The sequence below is a fragment of the Entelurus aequoreus genome, linkage group LG14 (genome assembly GCF_033978785.1).
Source record: "Entelurus aequoreus isolate RoL-2023_Sb linkage group LG14, RoL_Eaeq_v1.1, whole genome shotgun sequence".
Taxonomy (NCBI): domain Eukaryota; kingdom Metazoa; phylum Chordata; class Actinopteri; order Syngnathiformes; family Syngnathidae; genus Entelurus; species Entelurus aequoreus.
In genome coordinates, this window is record NC_084744.1 from 6,389,794 (window position 1) to 6,412,468 (window position 22,675).

The 22,675-nt window shown below is 35.7% G+C and overlaps 2 protein-coding genes across 3 annotated transcripts in view; one reads left to right on the forward strand and one right to left on the reverse strand.

The window, feature by feature from the left end:
- Positions 1–6,150: 6,150 nt before the first annotated feature.
- Positions 6,151–16,090, reverse strand: lg14h3orf38 (linkage group 14 C3orf38 homolog). The gene is made up of 4 exons (XM_062070486.1): positions 15,898–16,090; positions 12,732–12,907; positions 12,421–12,653; positions 6,151–6,719 (listed from the first exon to the last, which is right to left on the reverse strand). Exons 1-4 carry the CDS (start codon positions 16,022–16,024, stop codon positions 6,353–6,355), a joined length of 903 nt encoding a protein of 300 aa, XP_061926470.1. The 5' UTR covers positions 16,025–16,090; the 3' UTR covers positions 6,151–6,352.
- A 1,914-nt stretch (positions 16,091–18,004) lies between these two features.
- zgc:152951 (uncharacterized protein LOC569013 homolog) overlaps positions 18,005–22,675 on the forward strand; it is a 39,368-nt gene continuing 34,697 nt past the window's right edge. The window contains exons 1-2 of one of the 2 annotated variants that reach the window (XM_062068844.1): positions 18,005–18,039; positions 18,124–18,197. The gene's annotated coding sequence lies outside the window, so the exon portion shown is untranslated. Of the gene's footprint in view, positions 18,198–22,675 lie in introns of both variants that reach the window. The other variant, XM_062068843.1, reaches the window with a different exon arrangement.

Genomic DNA, 22,675 nt, shown 5'->3' on the forward strand with positions numbered 1-22,675 from the left:
TACAGAATAGAAAAAAGAGAAATGAGCAGACATTCCACTACTGACGTGTTTTTCTTAATGCATTTGGAACCTCGCTCTCTTTCGGACTTTGACAGACACAAAATATGGTACAAAAGGTCAGAAATGCCAACACACTTCCTCTCACTCTGTATTACTGGGTTCACATCCATAACTTGGAAGGTCTAGTTTTTTGTTTCACCTCTATTATTGTTAAATGATTGTATTTGTATATGAGCGAAAATCATGTCTTGATGGAACCCAGGATAACTCAATGGTCAACACTGTGGGCTCCCAACACAGGGGTACTGGGTTTGAATCACATTTGGTTTGATATGTAACTTAGGTTCAAAATGTTGTACCACCTCAATCGTAGTTTACGGCGACAGATGTCACTATTGCATTAGTGAATGAGCCAGGCTACGGTTACAAAAGGACTCAGGATAGCTCAATGGTTAAGACTGCTGCCTTTCAGTCAGTAAAACTGGGTTCAAATCCATAACTTGGAATAACTAGTTTTTTGTTTCACCTATCATAGTTTAATGATTGCATTTGTATATGAGCAAAAATCACGTGATGATGGCACTCAGGATAGCTAGATTGTTAAGACTGCTGCCTTTCACTCTGTGTTACTGGGTTCAAATCCATAACTCAGTATAACTATTTTTTTGTTTCACCTATCATAGTTTAGTGATTCCATTTGTATATAATGAATAATCTGGTCTCAGCAAGACCAAGGATGGCTCAATGGTTAAGACTGCTTCCTGTCACGCAGTACTACTTGGTTCAAATCCATAACTTGTTTCGCCTTTGTATATGAGCGAAAACCAAACCGTAGCGGGACCCAGGATAGCTCAATGGTCAACACTGTGGGCTCCTAATACAGGGGTACTGAGTTCAAACCCCATACAGGGAATCAGTAATTTGGCTGTATGACGTCAAAACGACATAAAATGGTAAATGGGTTGTACTTGTATAGCGCTTTTCTACCCTTTTTAAGGAACTCAAAGCGCTTTGACACTACTTCCACATTCACCCATTCACATACATTGTGGGGTGTTTCTTCTCCCCCACACAGAGTAATGTTATGTGCTAGTTGTTGGAGAAACATATAGTTGAAAAATTAAGTAAACACTAAAGATAATAATAATCAAAAATAAATTGTCAAATAGTCAATGATGACACCTCGGGGGTTACCTGTGAGTGTGTGTGTGTGTGTGTGTGTGTGTGTGTGTGTGTGTGAGAATGAATGAGTGTGTGCGAGTGAGTGTAGTTCCTGAGGTGGGTGGGAATAGGAGTATATAGTAAATAATAAAGAGCTTTGACCAATGACCTCTCCTGGGTACAATTAAAATAAAATAGGCCGCCCGATTGTAGCTGAGATAGGCTCCAGCGCCCCCCGCGACCCCGAAGGGAATACGCGGTAGGAAATGGATGGATAACTGTAATTGGATTAAAAAAAAGTTTATTAAATAATTATTTTAACATTACATGGGAGAAGTGACAAAGCCACAATATATGTCACCTTGAAGCCTCCAGCCAGTTTTGTAAATTACATGTCAACCCAACCGGGATTCGAACCTAGCACCCTTCAATCTGAGTCAACAGTCTTAACCACTGGGATATCCTGGGTCTGATGGAGAGAAGATTTTTTTCATACACAAATGTAATCGATGACTCCTGGCTCAGTAAAAAATGATGAGGTAGAACAAAATACCATCAACCAGAGTGGGGATTGAACCCAGTACCTTTCATTCCAAGTGAGCAGTCTTAACCACTGAGCTATCCTTGGTATAGTGAAGATAAGATTTTGTTCCATACACAAATGTAATCGAGGACTCCTGGCTCAGTAAAGTATGATAGAGGTGGAATAAAATTCTGTCAACCAGAGTGGGGTTTGAACCCAGCCCCATACTTTCCTAGTCAACAGTCTTAACCACTGAGCTATTCTGGGTATTGTGAAGGAGGATTTTGTTCCATACACAAACGTAATCGAGGACATCTTGCTCAGTAAAGTACGATAGAGTTAGAACAAAATACCGTCAAAATCTTGTCTCAACAAGACACAGGATAGCTCATTGGTAAAGGCTGCTGCCTAGTACTGGGTTCAAATCCATAACTTGGAAGGTCTTGTTTTTTGTTTCACCTCGATCATAGTTCACTGATTACATTTGTATATGAGCGAAAACCAAACCTTAACGGGACCCAGGATAGCTCAATGGTCAACACTGTGGGCTCCTAATACAGGGGTACTGAGTATTTGTCAGTACTCAATTATCAGTATTTGCTTGATGTTTTTGTCACCAGGGAAAGTTCAATACATTTAGTAACAAAAGATGCAAATTAATTACATACTTTCACAGGCCATATAAAATGAAGTGACCAGCCATTAAAAATGAAGTGGAAAGACATATAAAATGAATTGGCTGGCCATTAAAATGATGTGTCGGTCCATGTAAAATTATATGACAAGCCATTTAAATTGATGTTGTGGGCCAGCTAAAATGAAATGATGTGGGGGGCCAGATAAAATGAAGTCGCATGGCAAATAAAATTATGATGCGGGCCAGATGAAATAATGTTGGGTGACAGATAAAATGATGTGGGGGGGGGGGGGCAGCTAAATTGAAGTTATGTTGCAAGCCAGGTAAAATTATTTGGCATGCCAGATAAAATTATGATGCGGGCCAGATCAAATGAAATGTCATGCCAGATAAAATTATGATGTGGGCCAGATAAAATGATGTTGGGGGCCAGATAAAATGAAATTATGTTGCGGGCCTCAATTGTAGTTTACGGCGACAGATGTCACAATTCCATTAGTGAATGAGCCAGACTACGCTTACAAAAGGACTCAGGATAGCTCAATGGTTAAGACTGCTACCTAACAGTCAGTAAAACTAGGTTCAAATCCATAACTTGGAACAACTAGCTTTTTGTTTCACCTATCATAGTTTAATGATTGCATTTGTATATGAGCGAAAATAATGTGTTGATGGGACTCAGGATAGCTCAATTGTTAAGACTGCTGCCTTTCACTCTGTATTACTGGGTTAAAATCTATAACTTGTTATAACCAGTTTTTTGTTTCACCTATCATAATTTAATGATTCCATTTGTATATAATGAATAATATTGTCTCAACAAGACCCAGGATAGCTCAATGGTTAAGACTGCTACCTCTCACTAAGTACTACTGGGTTCAAATCCATAACTTGGAAGTCCTTGTTTTTTGTTTCGCCTTGATCATAGTTCGCCGATTACATTTGTATATGAGCGAAAACCAAGCCTTAGCGGGATCCAGGATAGCTCAATGGTCAACACTGTGGGCTCCTAATACAGGGGTACTGAGTTCAAACCCCATACAGGGAACAGGTAATTTGGCTGTATGGCGTCAAAACGACATACATTGTGGGGTGTTTCTTCTCCCCCACACAGAGTAATGTTTTGTGCTAGTTGTTGGAGAAACATATAGTTGAAAAATTAAGTAAACACTAAAGATAATAATACTTAAAAATAAATTTTCAAATAGTCAATGATGACACCTCAGGGGTTACGTTTGTGTAACCCCCCCCTAGAGGGGGGTTACCCAAATATGCGGTCCTCTCCAAGGTTTCTCATAGTCATTCACCGACGTCCCACTGGGGTGAGTTTTTCCTTGCCCGTATGTGGGCTCTGTACCGAGGATGTCGTTGTGGCTTGTGCAGCCCTTTGAGACACTTGTGATTTAGGGCTATATAAATAAACATTGATTGATTGATTGATTGATACCTGTGAGTGTGTGTATGTGTGAGAGAGAATTAATGAGTGTGTGCGAGTGAGTGTAATTCCTGAGGTGGGTGGGAATAGGAGTATAAAGTTAATAATAAAGAGCATTGACCAATGAGCTCTCCTGGGTACAATTACAATAAAATAGGTTAATTGTAATTGGATTTTAAAAAAGTTTTTTAAATAATTATTTTAACATTACATGGGAGAGATGACACAGTCACAATATATGTCACCTCGAACCCAGCACCCTTCAATCTGAGTCAACAGTCTCAACCACTGGGGTTTCCTTGGTCTTGTGGAGGGAAGATTTTGTTCCATACACAAATGTAATCGAGGACTCCTGGCTCAGTAAAGTATGATAGAGGTGGAATAAAATGATGTCAACCAGAGTGGGGCTGGGTTCAAGCCCCATACTTTCCTAGTCAACAGTCTTAACCACTGAGCTAGCTGGGTCTTGTGAAGGAGGATTTTGTTCTATACACAAACGTAATCGAGGACATCTTGCTCAGTAAAGTACGATAGAGGTAGAACAAAATACTGTCAAAATCTCATCACAACAATACGCAGGATAGCTCATTGGTTAAGACTGCTGCCTCTCACGCAGTTCTACTGGGTTCAAATCCATAACTTGGAAGGTCTTGTATTTTGTTTCACCTCGATCATAGTTCACTGATTACATTTGTATTTGAGCGAAAACCAAACCTTAACGGGACCCAGGATAGCTCAATGGTCAACACTGTGGGCTCCTAATACAGGGGTACTGAGTATTTGTCAGTACTCAATTATCATTTTGTTTAATGTTTTTGTCACAATGGAAAGTCGAATACATTTAGTAACAAAAGATGCAAATTAATTACATAATTTCACAGGCCATGTAAAATGAAGTGATGTGGGGGGCCAGATAAAATGAAGTGGCATGCCAATTAAAATTATGATGCGGGCCTGCAGAAATCATGTCGCGGGCCAGATAAAATGATTTGGCATGCCAGATAAAATTATGACGCGGGCCAGATACAATTATGATGCAGGCCAGGTAAAATTATATGGCATGCCAGATGACGTGTTATGACGTGGGCCAGATAAAATGATGTTGGGGGCCAGATAAAATGATGTTGGGGGCCAGATAAAATGAAATGATGTTGCGGACCAGATAAAATGAAGTGTCATGCCAGATAAAATTATGATGCGGGCCAGGTAAAATTATATGGCATGCCAGATAAAATTATGATGTGGGCCAGTTAAATGATGTTTGCGGCCAGATAAAATGAAATGATGATGCGGGCCATATAAAATGAAGTGGGAGGCCAGATAAAATGATGACGCGGGCCATATAAAATGAAGTGGTGGGCCAGATAAAATGACGTTGGGGGCCAGATAAAATTAAAGGATGTTGCGGGCCATGTAAAATGATGTTGCATGTCAGATAAAATTATGATGCTGGCCAGATAAAATGATGTGGGGGGGCCAAATAAAATGATGTTGCAGATGAAATGATGATGAGGGCCAGATCAAATGAAGTGGGGGGCCAGCTAAAATGATGATGGGCCAGATAAAATTAAGTGTGGGGCCAGATAAAATGATGTTGGGGGCCAGTTAAATGATGATGGGGGCCAGATCAAATGATATTGGGGGCCAGATAAAATTGGGGGGCCAGATAAAATGATGTTGGGGGCCAGATAAAATGATGATGGGGGCTAGATAAAATGATGTGGCGGGCCAGATAAAATTATATGGCATGCCAGATAAAATTATGATGTGGGCCAGATAAAATGATGTTGGGGGCCAGATAAAATGAAATGATGATGCGGGCCATGTAAAATGAAGTGGGAGGCCAGATAAAATGATGACGCGGGCCATATAAAATGAAGTGGTGGGCCAGTTAAAATGATGTTGGGGGCCAGATAAAATGATGATGGGGGCCAGATAAAATGAAATGATGTTGCGGGCCATGTAAAATGATGTTGCATGTCAGATAAAATTATGATGCGGGCCAGATAAAATGATGTGGGGGGGCCAAATAAAATGATGTTGGGGGCCAGATGAAATGATGATGAGGGCCAATCAAATGAAGTGAGGGGCCAGCTAAAATGATGATGGGCCAGATAAAATTAAGTGTGGGGCCAGATAAAATGATGTTGGGGGCCAGTTAAATGATGATGGGGGCCAGATCAAATGATATTGGGGGCCAGATAAAATTGGGGGGCCAGATAAAATGATGTTGGGGGCCAGATAAAATGATGATGGGGGCTAGATAAAATGATGTGGGGGGCCAGATAAAATGATGATGGGGGCCAGATAAAATGATGTGGGGGGCCAGATAAAATGATGTTGAGTTAGACAGGTGTGCATTAGGGGATGATGGTCAGTCTAGTGCTGCATGAATAAAGTGTCAATATAATATCTTTATTTGCTATGATACATATCTACATGATACATATCTACATGATACATATCTACATGTCTGCAGGCAGCAGGCGATACTGAAGGCACAGGTGTCTCACATCACAGCGTAATATCGTTCACACGGAAGTCAGATGAAGCTGTTTTTGGACATCAGTGATGCATACTGGGTAAAGAGTGAGCGCTACAAGGTGCAGAGCGAGTGCAGCTCGCTGGTGTTGTAACTGAGGGCGGGCGCCGTGGTCTGCATCCCCCCCAGAGCGTCCTGACCTCGGATCTTCAGGTTGAGGCTGCGGATCTTCCAGCTGTTATTGTCCAAGGGCGAGCGAATGAGTCCAAAGATCTGCTCGAATATTCCCAGGCAGGCGGCGTCCCGGTGGATGGTGCCGGCCACCGCCACCAGCACCAGGCCGTGTGGGGACGCCAGCACGTTGAGTCCGTGAGAGTCCAGGTTGGGGCTGAGCAGGAGAAGCTCCTCCTTGGTCAAGGCCAGGAGACGACGGCTCACTAGCTCCGCCCCCACAAACTCCTCCATCTGCTCGCTGCCCGCTCTGAGGAAGAACTTGTAGGTCAGGGTTCTTCAAAAGTCACAAACTCACTTGTGGTAAATGAAGGCTGAAGCAATCCACCACTTTTATTTATTTGACTGATGTTTTGTCTTGGAAACACTTTTTATACATGGACTTTTAAAGGTTATTTTCTGCTTTTATTTTGAAATGATTTTTTTGGAATCGGAATTTATTTAACTGATGTTCTGTCTTGGAACCACTTTTTATACACTGACTTTTAAAGGTTATTTTGCGCCTTTATTTTGAAGGATTTTTTTGGACACTGAATTCATTTGACTGATGTTTCGTCTTGGAACCACTTTTCATACACTGACTTTTAACGGTTATTTTCTGCCTTTATTTTGAAGGTGAAGCAATCGACCACTTTTTATACACTGACTTTTTAAGGTTATTTTCTGCCTTTATTTTGAAGGACTTTTTTGGACACTGAATTTATTTAACTGATGTTTTGTCTTGGAACCACTTTTTATACACTGACTTTTAAAGGTTGGTGCCTTTATTTTGAAGGATTTTTTTGGACACTGAATTTATTTAACTGAAGTTTTGTATTGGAACCACTTTTTATACACTGACTTTTAGAGGTTATTTTCTGCCTTTATTTTGAAGGTGAAGCAATCGACCACTTTTTATAGACTGACTTTTGAAGGTTGTTTTCTGCCTTTATTTTGAAGGATTTTTTTGGACACTGATTTTATTTGACTGATGTTTTGTCTTGGAACCATTTTTTATACGCTGACTTTTAAAGGTTATTTTCTGCCTTTATTTTGAAGGATTTTTTTGGACACTGAATTTAATTAACTGATGTTTTGTCTTGGAACCACTTTTTAAAGGTTATTTTGTGCCTTTATTTTGAAGGATTTTTTTGGACAATGAATTTATTTAACTAATGTTTTGTCTTGGAACCACTTTTTATACACTGACTTTTAAGGGTTACTTTCTGCCTTTATTTTGAAGGTGAAGCAATCGACCACTTTTTATACACTGACTTTTAAAGGTTATTTTCTGCCTTTATTTTGAAGGTGAAACAATCGACCACTTTTTATACACTGACTTTTAAAGGTTATTTTCTGCCTTTATTTTGAAGGAATTTTTGGACACTGAATTTATTTAACTGATGTTTTGTCTTGGAACCACTTTTATACACTGACCTTTAAAGGTTATTTTCTGCCTTTATTTTGAAGGATTTTTTTGGACACTGAATTTATTAACTGATGTTTTGTCTTGGAACCACTTTTTAAAGGTTATTTTGTGCCTTTATTTTGAAGGATTTTTTAGGACAATGAATTTATTTAATGTTTTGTCTTGGAACCACTTTTTATACACTGACTTTTAAGGGTTATTTTCTGCCTTTATTTTGAAGGTGAAGCAATCGACCACTTTTTATACACTAACTTTTAAGGGTTATTTTCTGCCTTTATTTTGAAGGTGAAGCAATTGACCACTTTTTATACACTGACTTTTAAAGGTTATTTTGTGCCTTTATTTTGAAGGTGAAGCAATCGACCACTTTTTATACACTGACTTTTAAAGGTTATTTTCTGCCTTTATTTTGAAGGAATTTTTGGACACTGAATTTATTTAACTGATGTTTTGTCCTGGAACCACTTTTATACACTGACCTTTAAAGGTTATTTTGTGCCTTTATTTTGAAGGATTGTTTTGGACACTGAATTTATTTAAAGGCCTACTGAAATGAATTTTTTTTATTTAAACGGGGATAGCAGATCTATTCTATGTGTCATACTTGATCATTTCGCGATATTGCCATATTTTTGCTGAAAGGATTTAGTATAGAACAACGACGATAAAGATCGCAACTTTTGGTATCTGATAAAAAAAGGCTTGCCCCTACCGGAAGTAGCGTGACGTAGTCAATTGAACATATACGCAAAGTTCCCTATTGTTTACAATGATGGCCGCATGAAGTGAGAGAGATTCGGACCGAGAAAGCGACAATTTCCCCATTAATTTGAGCGAGGATGAAAGATTTGTGGATGAGTAAAGTGCAAGTGAAGGACTAGTGGGGAGTTGAAGCTATTCAGATAGGGAAGATGCTGTGAGAGCCGGGGGTGACCTGATATTCAGCTGGGAATGACTACAACAGTAAATAAACACAAGACATATATATACTCTATTAGCCACAACACAACCAGGCTTATATTTAATATGCCACAAATTAATCCTGCATAAAAACACCTGCGTGTTTGTTATGCTAGCTCCTAGCTCCTCTGCTAGCTCCTAGCTCCATAGAACACGCCAATACAATTCAAACACCTGCACAACACACACAATCACTCAGCCCAAAAGACCGTTCACCTAACCCAAGGTTCATAAAGCTTATATATTTTAAAAAAGTTACGTACATACGCAAAAAAAAAGTTGCACACATACGGTCAAGCGATCAAATGTTTAGAAGCCAAAGCTGCATACTCACAGTAGCACGTCTGCGTCTTTGTCATCCAAATCAAAGTAATCCTGGTAAGAGTCTGTGTTGTCCCAGTTCTCTACAGGCGTCTGTGTATCGAAGTCAAAAGTCCTCCTGGTTAGAGTCTCTGTTATCCGAGTTCTTCCATCTTGACTGCATCTTTCGTGAATGTAAACAAAGACGCGCCGGCTGTGTACTGTTGTTGCTGACTTCGTTCGAAAAATACGTCCGTTTCGCACCGACAACTTTCTTCTTTGCTTGCTCAGCTTCTTTCTCCATAATGCAATGAACATAATTGCAACAGATTCACGAACACAGATGTCCAGAATACTGTGGAATTATGAAATGAAAACAGAGCTTTTTTGTACTGTATTCAATGGGGAAGGCATACCTCTGTTCCCCGGGCTACGTCATGCGCATACGTCATCCTCAGAGGCGTTTCGAACCGGAAGTTTAGCGGCAAATTTAAAATGTCACTTTATAAGTTAACCCGGCGGTATTGGCATGTGTTATAATGTTAAGATTTCATCATTGATATATAAACTATCAGTCTGCGTGGTCGGTAGTAGTGGGTTTCAGTAGGCCTTTAACTGATGTGTTGGCTTGGAACCACTTTTTATACACTGACTTTTATAAAGGTTATTTTCTGCTTTTATTTTGAAGGATTTTTTTTGGACACTGAATTTATTAACTGATGTTTTGTCTTGGAACCACGTTTTAAAGGTTAAATTCTGCCTTTTATTTTGAAGGATTTTTTTGGACACTGAATTTATTTAACTGATGTTTTGTCTTGGAACCACATTTTATACACTGACATTTAAAGGTTATTTTCTGCCTTTATTTTGAAGGATTTTTTTGGACACTGAATTTATTTAACTGATGTTTTGTTATACACTGACTTTTATAGGTTATTTTATAATAAATAATATTTTTCTGTCTTTATTTTGAAGGATTTTTTTGGACACTGAATTTATTTAACTGATTTGTCTTGGAACCACTTTTTATACACTGACCTTTAAAGGTGATTTTCTTCCTTTATTTTGAAGGATTTTTTTGGACACTGAATTTATTTAACTGATGTTTTGTCTTGGAACTACTTTTTATACACTGAGTTTTAAAGGTTATTTTGTGCCTTTATTTTGAAGGTGAAGCAATCGACCACTTTTTATACACTGACTTTTAAAGGTTATTTTCTGCCTTTATTTTGAAGGAATTTTTGGACACCAAATTTATTAACTGATGTTTTGTTATACACTGACTTTTTTAGGTTATTTTCTGCCTTTATTTTGAAGGATTTTTTTGGACACTGAATTCATTAAACTGTTTTGTCTTGGAACCACTTTTTATACACTGACTTTTAAAGGTTATTTTGTGCCTTTATTATGAAGGTGAAGCAATCGACCACTTTTTATACACTGACTTTTAAAGGTTATTTTGTGCCTTTATTTTGAAGGTGAAGCAATCGACCACTTTTTATACACTGACTTTTAAAGGTTATTTTCTGCCTTTATTTTGAAGGAATTTTTGGACACTGAATTTAGTAACTGATGTTTTGTTATACACTGACTTTTATTAAAGTTATTTTCTGCCTTTAATTTGAAGGATTTTTTTGGACACTGAATTGATTTATCAGATGTTTTGTCTTGGAACCAGTTTTTATACACTGACTTTTATAGGTTATTTTGTGCCTTTATTTTGAAGGTGAAGCAATCGACCACTTTTTATACACTGACTTTTAAAGGTTATTTTGTGCCTTTACTTTGAAGGATTTTTTTGGACACTGAATTTATTAACTGATGTTTTGTTATACACTGACTTTTAAAGGTTATTTTCTGCCTTTATTTTGAGGTATTTTTTTTGGACACTGAATTTATTTAACTGTTTTGTCTTGGAACCACTTTTTATACACTGACTTTTAAAGGTTAATGTGTGCCTTTATTTTGAAGGTGAAGCAATCGACCACTTTTCATACACTGACTTTTAAAGGTTATTTTCTGCCTTTATTTTGAAGGTGAAGCAATCGACCACTTTTTATACACTGACTTTTAAAGGTTATTTTCTGCCTTTATTTTGAAGGAATTTTTGGACACTGAATTTAGTAACTGATGTTTTGTTATACACTGACTTTTATAAAAGTTATTTTCTGCCTTTAATTTGAAGGATTTTTTTGGACACTGAATTGATTTATCAGATGTTTTGTCTTGGAACCACTTTTTATACACTGACTTTTATAGGTTATTTTGTGCCTTTATTTTGAAGGTGAAGCAATCGACCACTTTTTATACACTGACTTTTAAAGGTTATTTTGTGCCTTTACTTTGAAGGATTTTTTTGGACACTGAATTTATTTACTGATGTTTTGTTATACACTGACTTTTAAAGGTTATTTTCTGCCTTTATTTTGAAGGATTTTTTTGGACACTGAATTTATTTAACTGATGTTTTGTCTTGGAACCACTTTTTGTACACTGACTTTTAAAGGTTATTTTGTGCCTTTATTTTGAAGGTGAAGCAATCGACCACTTTTTATACAATGACTTTTAAAGGTTAATTTGTGCCTTTATTTTGAAGGTGAAGCAATCGACCACTTTTTATACACTGACTTTTAAAGGTTATTTTCTGCCTTTATTTTGAAGGTGAAGCAATCGACCACTTTTTATACACTGACTTTTAAAGGTTATTTTCTGCCTTTATTTTGAAGGAATTTTTTGGACACTGAATTGATTTAACTGATGTTTTGTTATACACTGACTTTTATAAAAGTTATTTTCTGCCTTTATTTTGAAGGATTTTTTGGACACTGAATTGATTTAACTGATGTTTTGTCTTGGAACCACTTTTTATACACTGACTTTTATAGGTTATTTTGTGCCTTTATTTTGGAGGTGAAGCAATCGACCACATTTTATACACTGACTTTTAAAGGTTATTTTCTGCCTTTATTTTGAAGGAATTTTTGGACACTGAATTTAGTAACTGATGTTTTGTTATGCACTGACTTTTATAAAAGTTATTTTCTGCCTTTATTTTGAAGGATTCTGTTGGACACTGAATTGATTTGACTGATGTTTTGTCTTGGAACCACTTTTTATACACTGTCTTTGAAAGGTTATTATTTTGAATAACGAAGGGGGTGGGGTGTGTTGGCGCCACAGCAGCTGGGCGTGGTTATGATGTTTGATACTACATTTGTATTGGAAGCCATTATTCTGCATGACTATTATTCTCACGCGGGCCAAGACTTTGGAAGAATGATACCTGGCAATGAGGCGCAGCTTCACATCTGGCCAGAAGTGCTGTGGCCCCCAGTCCTGAGGCTGCTGGCCCAGCGAGGGGTTCTGACTGTTCAACAGCTGGAAGAACCAAATGCAGAACTGCTGCCCGAGGGCCAAAAAGTCAAAGGTGGTGTCGTTCTTCACGTCGGCAAACTCTTGGGCCGTGCTGGGCAGCGGCGCCTGTCTGCTGTGATTGCTGCGATCCTCAGCTAAGGCCTTCAGGTGGGAGATGAACAAACGGTCAGAACAACAGAAGCGTTTCCATCAACAAAGACCCAGGTCATTTGTGCCCACCTCTCCATTTGACCAGAGCTGCAGCGTCCTCCTCACCAGCTGGTGCTTCTCACTGCTGGGGGGCAACTTCACCCCTTCTTTGGCCAGGTACTTAAATATGACGTCGCGGTGCACCTTCTTCCTCCTCAGGAGCTCCTCTCCATTTTTAGTGAAGGACAGGATGGCCTCTGCAGCCTCTGTGTGGAACATTCAAATAAAAGCCTTATAGTTGGTTAGGGTAAATAAATACAATGTATACATATAAGTTAATAATTACATATGATGTGATTAAAAATGTATTCCCTTTGGTTAGTTCATGCAAGTATATGTTAACTTTATGTTTGTTACAAAACCCATGTAAATTGGAGGGGAACATATTTTTTGTTCTGGTTTGGTCACATTGTTGGGGGGACAATTAGAATTGAATAGAATAGAAAGTACTTTATTGATCCCTGGGAGAAGTTCAGCACCACAGTTCGCTCCCAATATAAACACTTAGGTATTTTTTACATGTGAATAATATAAATACAGTCTGTTATACAGCGTTATTCACATGTAAATAACATAAATACAGTCTATTATACAGCATTATTCACATGTGAATAACATAAATACAGTCTGTTATACAGCATTACTCACATGTGAATAACATAAATACAGTCTATTATACAGCATTATTCACATGTGGATAATATAAATACAGTCTATTATATAGCATTATTCACATGTGAATAACAGTCTATTATACAGCATGATTCACATGTGAACAATATAAATACAGACTATTATACAGCGTTATTCACATGAGAATAATATAAATACAGTCTATTATACAGCATTATTCACATGTGAATAATATAAATACAGTCTATTATACAGCGTTATTCACATGTGAATAATATAAATACAGTCTATTATACAGCATTATTCACATGTGAATAACATAAATAGTCTATTATACAGCATTATTTGCATGTGAAAAACATAAATACAGTCTATTATACAGCGTTATTCAAATGTGAATAACATAAATACAGTCTATTATCACATGTAAATAACATAAATACAGTCTATTACACAGCATTATTCACATGTGAATAATATAAATACAGTCTATTATACAGCATTATTCACATGTGAATAATATAAATACAGTCTATTATACAGCGTTATTCACATGTGAATAATATAAATACAGTCTATTATACAGCATTATTCCCATGTGAATAATATAAATACAGTCTATTATACAGCGTTATTCACATGTGAATAATATAAATACATTCTATTATACAGCGTTATTCACATGTGAATAATATAAATACAGTCCATTAAACAGCATTATTCACATGTGAATAACATAAATACAGTCTATTACACAGCATTATTCACATGTGAATAATATAAATACAGTCTATTATACAGCATTATTCACATGTGAATAATATAAATACAGTCTATTATACAGCATTATTCACATGTGAATAACATAAATACAGTCTATTATACAGCATTATTCACATGTGAATAATATAAATACAGTCTATTATACAGCATTATTCACATGTGAATAACATAAATACAGTCTATTATACAGCATTATTCACATGTGAATAATATAAATACAGTCTATTATACAGCATTATTCACATGTGATTAATATAAATACAGTCTATTATACAGCATTATTCACATGTGAATAATATAAATACAGTCTATTATACAGCATTATTCACATGTGAATAACATAAATACAGTCTATTATACAGAATTATTCACATGTGAATAATATAAATACAGTCTATTATACAGCATTATTCACATGTGAATAACATAAATACAGTCTATTACACAGCATTATTCACATGTGAATAATATAAATACAGTCTATTATACAGCATTATTCACATGTGAATAATATAAATACAGTCTATTATAAAGCATTATTCACATGTGATTAATATAAATACAGTCTATTATACAGCATTATTCACATGTGAATAATATAAATACAGTCTATTATACAGCATTATTCACATGTGAATAACATAAATACAGTCTATTATACAGCATTATTCACATGTGAATAATATAAATACATTCTATTACATAGCAATATTCACATGTGAATAATATAAATACAGTCTATTATACAGCCTTCTAAAAACATCCAAAAACTTCCATCAAGGTTTTATATACACGCTGTAAGTATATATGTAGTATCTAGTAACATTCATAATAACATGTAATATTCACATAATTTCATCATACTGTAAGTACATATGTCATGTAGTAACATTCATAATAACGTGTCATATTTACATATTTTCATTATGCTGTAAGTATATATGTAACGTAGTAACATTCATAATAACATGTGATATTTACATAATTTGACCCTACTGTAAGTATATGTGTAATGTAGTAACATTCATAATAACATGTAATATTTACATATTTTGGTCATGCTATAAGTATATATGTATATAGTGACATTCATAATAACGTGTAATATTTACATATTTTGGTCATGCTGTAAGTATATATGTAATGTAATACCATTCATAATAACATGTAATATTTACATATTTTGGTCATGCTGTAAGTATATATGTAATGTAGTAACATTCATAATAACATGCGGTCCCCTCCAAGGTTTCTCATTGGGTTGTGTTTTTCCTTGCCCTGATGTGGGATGTCGTTGTGGCTTGTGCAGACCTTTGAGACACTCGTGATTTAGGGCTATATAAATAAACTTTGATGGATTGATTGAAATATAACTTGTCTGCGTTATTAATATTGCTATATTTGTTGGCTATACATTGCTATCATTGTTGTTGGTGCTTTTTAGATGATATTAGAGGGCTCCGTGGGCACAATAGTGTACTCCATTTGGCTGCACTGTTAGCTGCCTTTTGCTAGCGTTTCTTTACGAGTTAGAATGCATAATAAGGAAAGTGTTCTTGTCTTACACAGGGATTCCAAAAAATACGCAAAAATCCCCAAAAAGTGCAGTTCCAAGTCTGCGCAGCATGTTAATAAAGCTTTCGTTATCAGCAAAGTCACGTCAGCTGTGAATATTCCAACAATATGTCAATATTATTGTGACTTTATTGAGTGGACATGTCACATGCTAGCTACACAGCGCTGCTAGCTAGCGCGGGCTATAAATATTAGTCATATTTACCTGTAACGTTTTCCACCACTATCATCTTGTTCGTAACGGTGTCGCTCAGCGAAAGTATATCAGCCTTCGACAACAAATTGAGTATTTTCTCACATCCTTCTCGCTCTCGCCCTGACAGCCCCGCCATCCCCGCCACGGCAGTAAGCTAGCAGGACGACAACAACAAACCCACTCCCAAACATGTCCGTGCAGGAACTGGGCTCGGCAACGGCGGTTCCCGCGTTAACGTTTGACTTTTTTTTTTGTCGCGTCATGACCGGCAATTGACTTTTGTATTATTTAAATAGGTCAGTGTATGTTTTTGGTATTTGAATTTAAAAACAAACAAACAAAAACCTCAAAACGATTGGTTTATTTGAATTTCGTTTTGAATAAACAAAAAATAACATTGAAATACCAAAACTGACACTGACCTCAAAGGAATAACTAAATATAAAAGACGGTTTGATTTTCATATTATATTTCATTAAAAAATATATAAACTCTCCAAAACAGGTGTTTTGTTTTCACATTATAAAACCAGAAGTTTTATTTTCAAAGTAAAAGCGGGGATACCACAATGCGTAGTGAAAAATGTGCGTAGAGATTTCTGTAGATGTCAGTCCTCGTTATGTCGTGTCTAAAATAATTTATTGGCAAGGCTCCAAATACATTTTAGCCAGTGTCACAGGCACACGGCTACCATAGTAATTATTCCCGCTTTTACTTTGAATTTTTTTTCTGTCGTCTGCCAAAAAAAAACATCCGTTTTTCTTTTCCGTTTTACTGGGGATTTGATTGATTTTCATATTATATTTAATTAAAGAAAACATAAACTCTCCAGTAAAAAGAAATGAAAAAACAGACCAAAACGGGTGTTTTTATCCACATTATAAAACCGGAAGTTTTATTTTCAAAGTAAAAGCGGGGATACTACAGTGTGTAGTGAAAAATGAGATTTCTGTAGATGCCAGTCCTCGTTATGTCGTGTATAAAATAATTTATTGTCAACGCTCCAAATACAATTTTAGCCAGTGTCACAGGCAAACGGGTACCTTGGTAATTATTCCCGCTTTTACTCTGAAAACACATTTCCCGGCGTCTGCCAAAAAAACACAAAAAAACACATCCGTTTTTCCTTTCCGTTTTACTGGGGATTTGATTGCTTTTCATATTATATTTCATTAGAGAACATTTAAACTCTCCAGTAAAAAGAAACGGGAAAGCAGACCAAAACGGATGTTTTTTTTTCTATTCTAAAACCGGAAGTTTTAGAAGTAAAAGCGGGGATACTACTTTATGTATTAGAAACTATTTTGGACGTGACATAGCAAAAAATGACATCTAAATATATCTCTAGGCGCATATTCCACTAAAGTGATGGCAAAAGATGATTTTTTATCACGCACCATAAAGCTTTTCTTACAGGCCAGTCTGCGGTGAAATCGCTACTTCCGGTGTCAGTGTTGGAAAATGAAAACAACCTTTCTTTTCGTCTGTTCCTGATTATATATGCGTAGATATTTCTGTAGATGTCAGTCCTCATTATGTCATGTCTAAAATAATGTATTGGTAAGGCTCCAAATACATTTTAGCCAGGGTCACAGGCACACGGCTACCATAGTAATTATTCCCGCTTTTACTTTGAAAACAAATTTCCCGGCGTCTGCAAACGAAAAACATCCGTTTCGTTTTACTGTGGATTTTCAATTTAGATTTATATTTCATTAAATATAGAAATAATTATCAAACCGGGTTTTTTTATATTTAGTTATTGTTTTATTTATTTTTGTGTGTGTTTTAAAACGAATTTGAAATAAACCAATCGTTTCATGTTTTTCGATTTCCATTGATAAAAAGAACGGTCAATGACCAAAATACAATGTTTTAAATGGTTGATTGGATGTTAAGGGTCTCTAAATAAAGTCAGTGAAAGGAGACGCCTCTGACCGCTACATGTTGTGTTATATTAAACAAATAGAAATACAATATCATTGTAGCCAAATAAATACATTCACCTTAAGGATTAATCACACAAAAAAATACATGACAAAAATCAGTTTTTTATTATTTCTTTTTTTTTGTCGATACACCCTGTATAGGTTGGGAGACTTACATTTCCGGGGCGCATTTGAACGCGTCAGAAGATGGACACGCTAGCTAGTGGGTACAGCAGCTCTATGCGGCTAAATGTAAGATATAAATAATCAAACTTCCTACTTTGAACAAGATATACGCTTTCGGCAGGAGACATTTTTACCTGCGCTGCCGTTCAACAGCTGATTCCCAAAGATTAAACGGGACTATTTCAACGTTGAAAGGTAACGTAAGCGTTTCCTCATCCGGGTAACAAAGTCTCACCTTGACTATTTGTCACATTTAAACACTTCTGGTTTTTTAAATGTCTTCAATTAAACTTTGCAAACACTTGATTGTTTAATTAGTGCTTAATGAGGTCTTTGAGTGCAGCATGTGTCGAAATATACCAAACAACATTCTTATAAACAGTTGGACTTTGTACTTAAATGTTTTCAATGGCGTTGACTTTATCGCTACTATCAACTCAAACCGAGATAAATCATTGACTTTATGTCTGTAGTCCAAATAAAACACACTTAGTGGACAATATTTGACCAACATTCTTCATCTCTGACTCTGCTAACTTCTCAGTATGTCCATACAAACATTTGGGTGTAACAATTGATGATCAAATGAATTGGAAATCACATGTAAACAATAGACAACATAAAGTAGTAAGAACACGTCAATAATGAATAAAGAAAAGAATGTTCTAGACCAAAATTCACTTCATATTCTCTATTGCTCACAAGTGTTACATATCTGAGTTATTGTGCAGAAGTATGGGGAATAACTACAAAACTACTTTTAGAGAGCTAAGTAGCTTATGTTGACAAATTGAGCTGCTGCATCGCCTCTGAGTTGGTGAAAGTTAATTCTAGATTATAAGTCATGCCTCTCGCCTGGATAGTAGAAGGTTGTGGACAAAAACCCACAAGTTGGTCAACTTTGACATCCAAGTTAGACCCGGAGATGGCAAGAAGCTGCTAGCAAAAGTCAGCTAGCAATGGAGCCAATGGAAGTCGCTCTATTCTACCTATAAAGCGCTCTAAAAACATCCTAAAACCTCCATCAAAGTTTTATATACGTTTTTGATCATATATGTAACATTGATAATAACATAATATTTACATATTATTATCATGCTGTAAGTGTATATGTAATGTAGTAACATTCATAATAACATGTACAATTTACATATTTTTATCATGCCGTAAATATATATGTAGTATCTAAAAACATTCATAATAACATGTAATATTTACATATTTTCATCATGCTGTAAGTATATATGTAGTATCTAATAACATTCATAATAACATGTAATATTTACATATTTTGATCATACTGTAGAAATATATGTAGTATCTAGTAACATTCATAATAACATGTAATATTTACATATTTGGATCATGCTGTAAGTATATATGTAATGTAGTAACATTCATAATAACATGTAATATTTACATATTTTCATCATGCTGTAAGTATATATGTAGTATCTAATAACATTCATAATAACATGTAATATTTACATATTTTGATCATACTGTAGATATATATGTAGTATCTAGTAACATTCATAATAACATGTAATATTTACATATTTGGATCATGCTGTAAGTATATATGTAATGTAGTAGCATTCATAATAACATGTAATTTTTACATATTTTAATCATGCTGTAAGTATATACATAGTATCTAGTAACATTCCTAATAACAAGTAATATTTACATATTTGGATCATGCTGTAAGTATATATGTGATGTAGTAACAATCATAATAACATGTAATATTTACATATTTTGATCATGCTGTAAGTATATATGTAGTATCTATTAATATTCATAATAACATGTAATATTTACATATTTTCAATGTACTGTAAGTATGTATGTAATGTAGTAACATTCATAATACCATGTAATATTTACATATTTTGATCATACTGTAAGTATATATGTAGTATCTAGTAACATTCATAATAACATGTAATATTTACATATTTGGATCATGCTGTAAGTATGTATGCAATGTAGTAACATTCATAATAACATGTAATATTTACATATTTTGATCATGCTGTAAGTATATACATAGTATCTAGTAACATTCCTAATAACAAGTAATATTTACATATTTGGATCATGCTGTAAGTATATATGTGATGTAGTAACAATCATAATAACATGTAATATTTACATATGTTGATCATGCTGTAAGTATATATGTCGTATCTATTAATATTCATAATAACATGTAATATTTACATATTTTCAACGTACTGTAAGTATGTATGTAATGTAGTAACATTCATAATACCATGTAATATTTACATATTTTGATCATACTGTAAGTATATATGTAGTATCTAGTAACATTCATAATAACATGTAATATTTACATATTTGGATCATGCTGTAAGTATGTATGCAATGTAGTAACATTCATAATAACATGTAATATTTACATATTTTGATCATGCTGTAAGTATATATGTAGTATCTAGTAACATTCATAATAACATGTGAAATGCAGATATTTTGATCATTTTAAGCATACGGCGGTGTATTAATTTCACAGACGCGCCACAACGTTCACTTTCCCTTCAACAACAACAAGATTACTAATCATGGCAACAAAGACCACTTTGGGGCAAATGATGATCCAGAAACGTCTATTTTAAGTGTGTGAAGCATTACATTGTATCGTATGCACGTTCCAAATAAACTGGAACTGAACTGAACTGAACAAGCAAATTACTGCGTGAGCTGGCTCAAAGTTAGTTTTCCAAAACCCATTTAAATGACCTTAATTTATTCGTGTTTGTCTTAAAGAAATGGATTAACATAGCTCGGTTATGGGATTGCAAACCAGTTCTCTCTTGCATGTCGTGAGTGAATTTGTATGATCTTCAACACTAAAAGACACATTTAAAGTGGAACTAGGAGAATGTTACTCCCTTTCTGGCCTCTAAATTAGAGATCGACTGATAGTTTTATTTTTTCATGGCCGATACTGATACAGATGACTATTATCAAGGAGGCCGATAACCGACATTTGGAGGTGATATTCATTTTAACAAGTTGTTTTTAACATTATTTTTTAGTAAGGTGTGGCCAGTAGCGACATAATGTTTGATGTTGTGTTTAAGTTAGCAGCAAAAAGCATCAAACACCTTTATTACGTGGGTCTAACACAGACCTGGGCAATTAGTTTGACTCCGGGGGCCACATTTAGAGAAAAAAAAACGTGTCGGGGGACCGGTATATCTATTTTTAGGAACACTAATACAAAACTTCACAATAAAGTCTCAATGCTAAAAACGTTATGACAGACCGCCTTAAACGGAATGGAATTTAACATTTTTTTTTACTGAATGAGACACCCAGAATGTACATGAAAATAAAGAATGTGGGATTTACAATATTTACTATGAAGGATAAAACACTGAATATTGACAACATATGAACGTCACAGACACGTTATTTATTGTGTCCGCCACATTATCTTTTTTGGTCTTTTATGTGGTCTACCATGTCATGTTATGTGGTCTACCGTGTCATGTTATGTGGTCTACCGTGTCATGTTATGTGGTCTACCGTGTCATGTTATGTGGTCTACTGTGTCATGTTATGTGGTCTACCATGTCATGTTATGTGGTCTACCGTGTCATGTTATGTGGTCTACAATGTCATGTTATGTGGTCTACAATGTCATGTTATGTGGTCTACTGTGTCATGTTATGTGGTCTACCATGTCATGTTATGTGGTCTACCATGTCATGTTATGTGGTCTACCGTGTCATGTTATGTGGTCTACAATGTCATGTTATGTGGTCTACAATGTCATGTTATGTGGTCTACCGTGTCATGTTATGTGGTCTACAATGTCATGTTATGTGGTCTACCGTGTCATGTTATGTGGTCTACCGTGTCATGTTATGTGGTCTACCGTATCATGTAATGTGGTCTACCGTGTCATGTTATGTGGTCTACCGTGTCATGTTATGTGGTCTACCGTGTAATGTTATGTGGTCTACCGTGTCATGTAATGTGGTCTACCGTGTCATGTTATGTGGTCTACCATGTCATGTTATGTGGTCTACAATGTCATGTTATGTGGTCTACCGTGTCATGTTATGTGGTCTACCGTGTCATGTTATGTGGTCTACAATGTCATGTTATGTGGTCTACAATGTCATGTTATGTGGTCTACCATGTCATGTTATGTGGTCTACCGTGTCATGTTATGTGGTCTACAATGTCATGTTATGTGGTCTACAATGTCATGTTATGTGGTCTACTGTGTCATGTTATGTGGTCTACTGTGTCATGTTATGTGGTCTACCGTGTCATGTTATGTGGTCTACCGTGTCATGTTATGTGGTCTACCGTGTCATGTTATGTGGTCTACCGTGTCATGTTATGTGGTCTACAATGTCATGTTATGTGGTCTACAATGTCATGTTATGTGGTCTACCATGTCATGTTATGTGGTCTACCGTGTCATGTTATGTGGTCTACCGTGTCATGTTATGTGGTCTACAATGTCATGTTATGTGGTCTACAATGTCATGTTATGTGGTCTACCGTGTCATGTTATGTGGTCTACCGTGTCATGTTATGTGGTCTACCGTGTCATGCTATGTGGTCTACCGTGTCATGTTATGTGGTCTACAATGTCATGTTATGTGGTCTACAATGTCATGTTATGT

What these genes read in the sequence shown, in the direction of transcription:
- lg14h3orf38 (XM_062070486.1), bottom strand. Translation starts at nt 16,024, where the DNA reads ATGGCGGGGCTGTCAGGGCGAGAGCGAGAAGGATGTGAGAAAATACTC. An exon ending in AGTGGTGGAAAACGTTACAG is followed by an intron (nt 12,908 to 15,897) that starts GTAAATATGACT and finishes TGTTCCACACAG; the next exon opens with AGGCTGCAGAGGCCATCCTG. An exon ending in AAGCTGCGCCTCATTGCCAG is followed by an intron (nt 6,720 to 12,420) that starts GTATCATTCTTC and finishes GTTCTTCCTCAG; the next exon opens with AGCGGGCAGCGAGCAGATGG.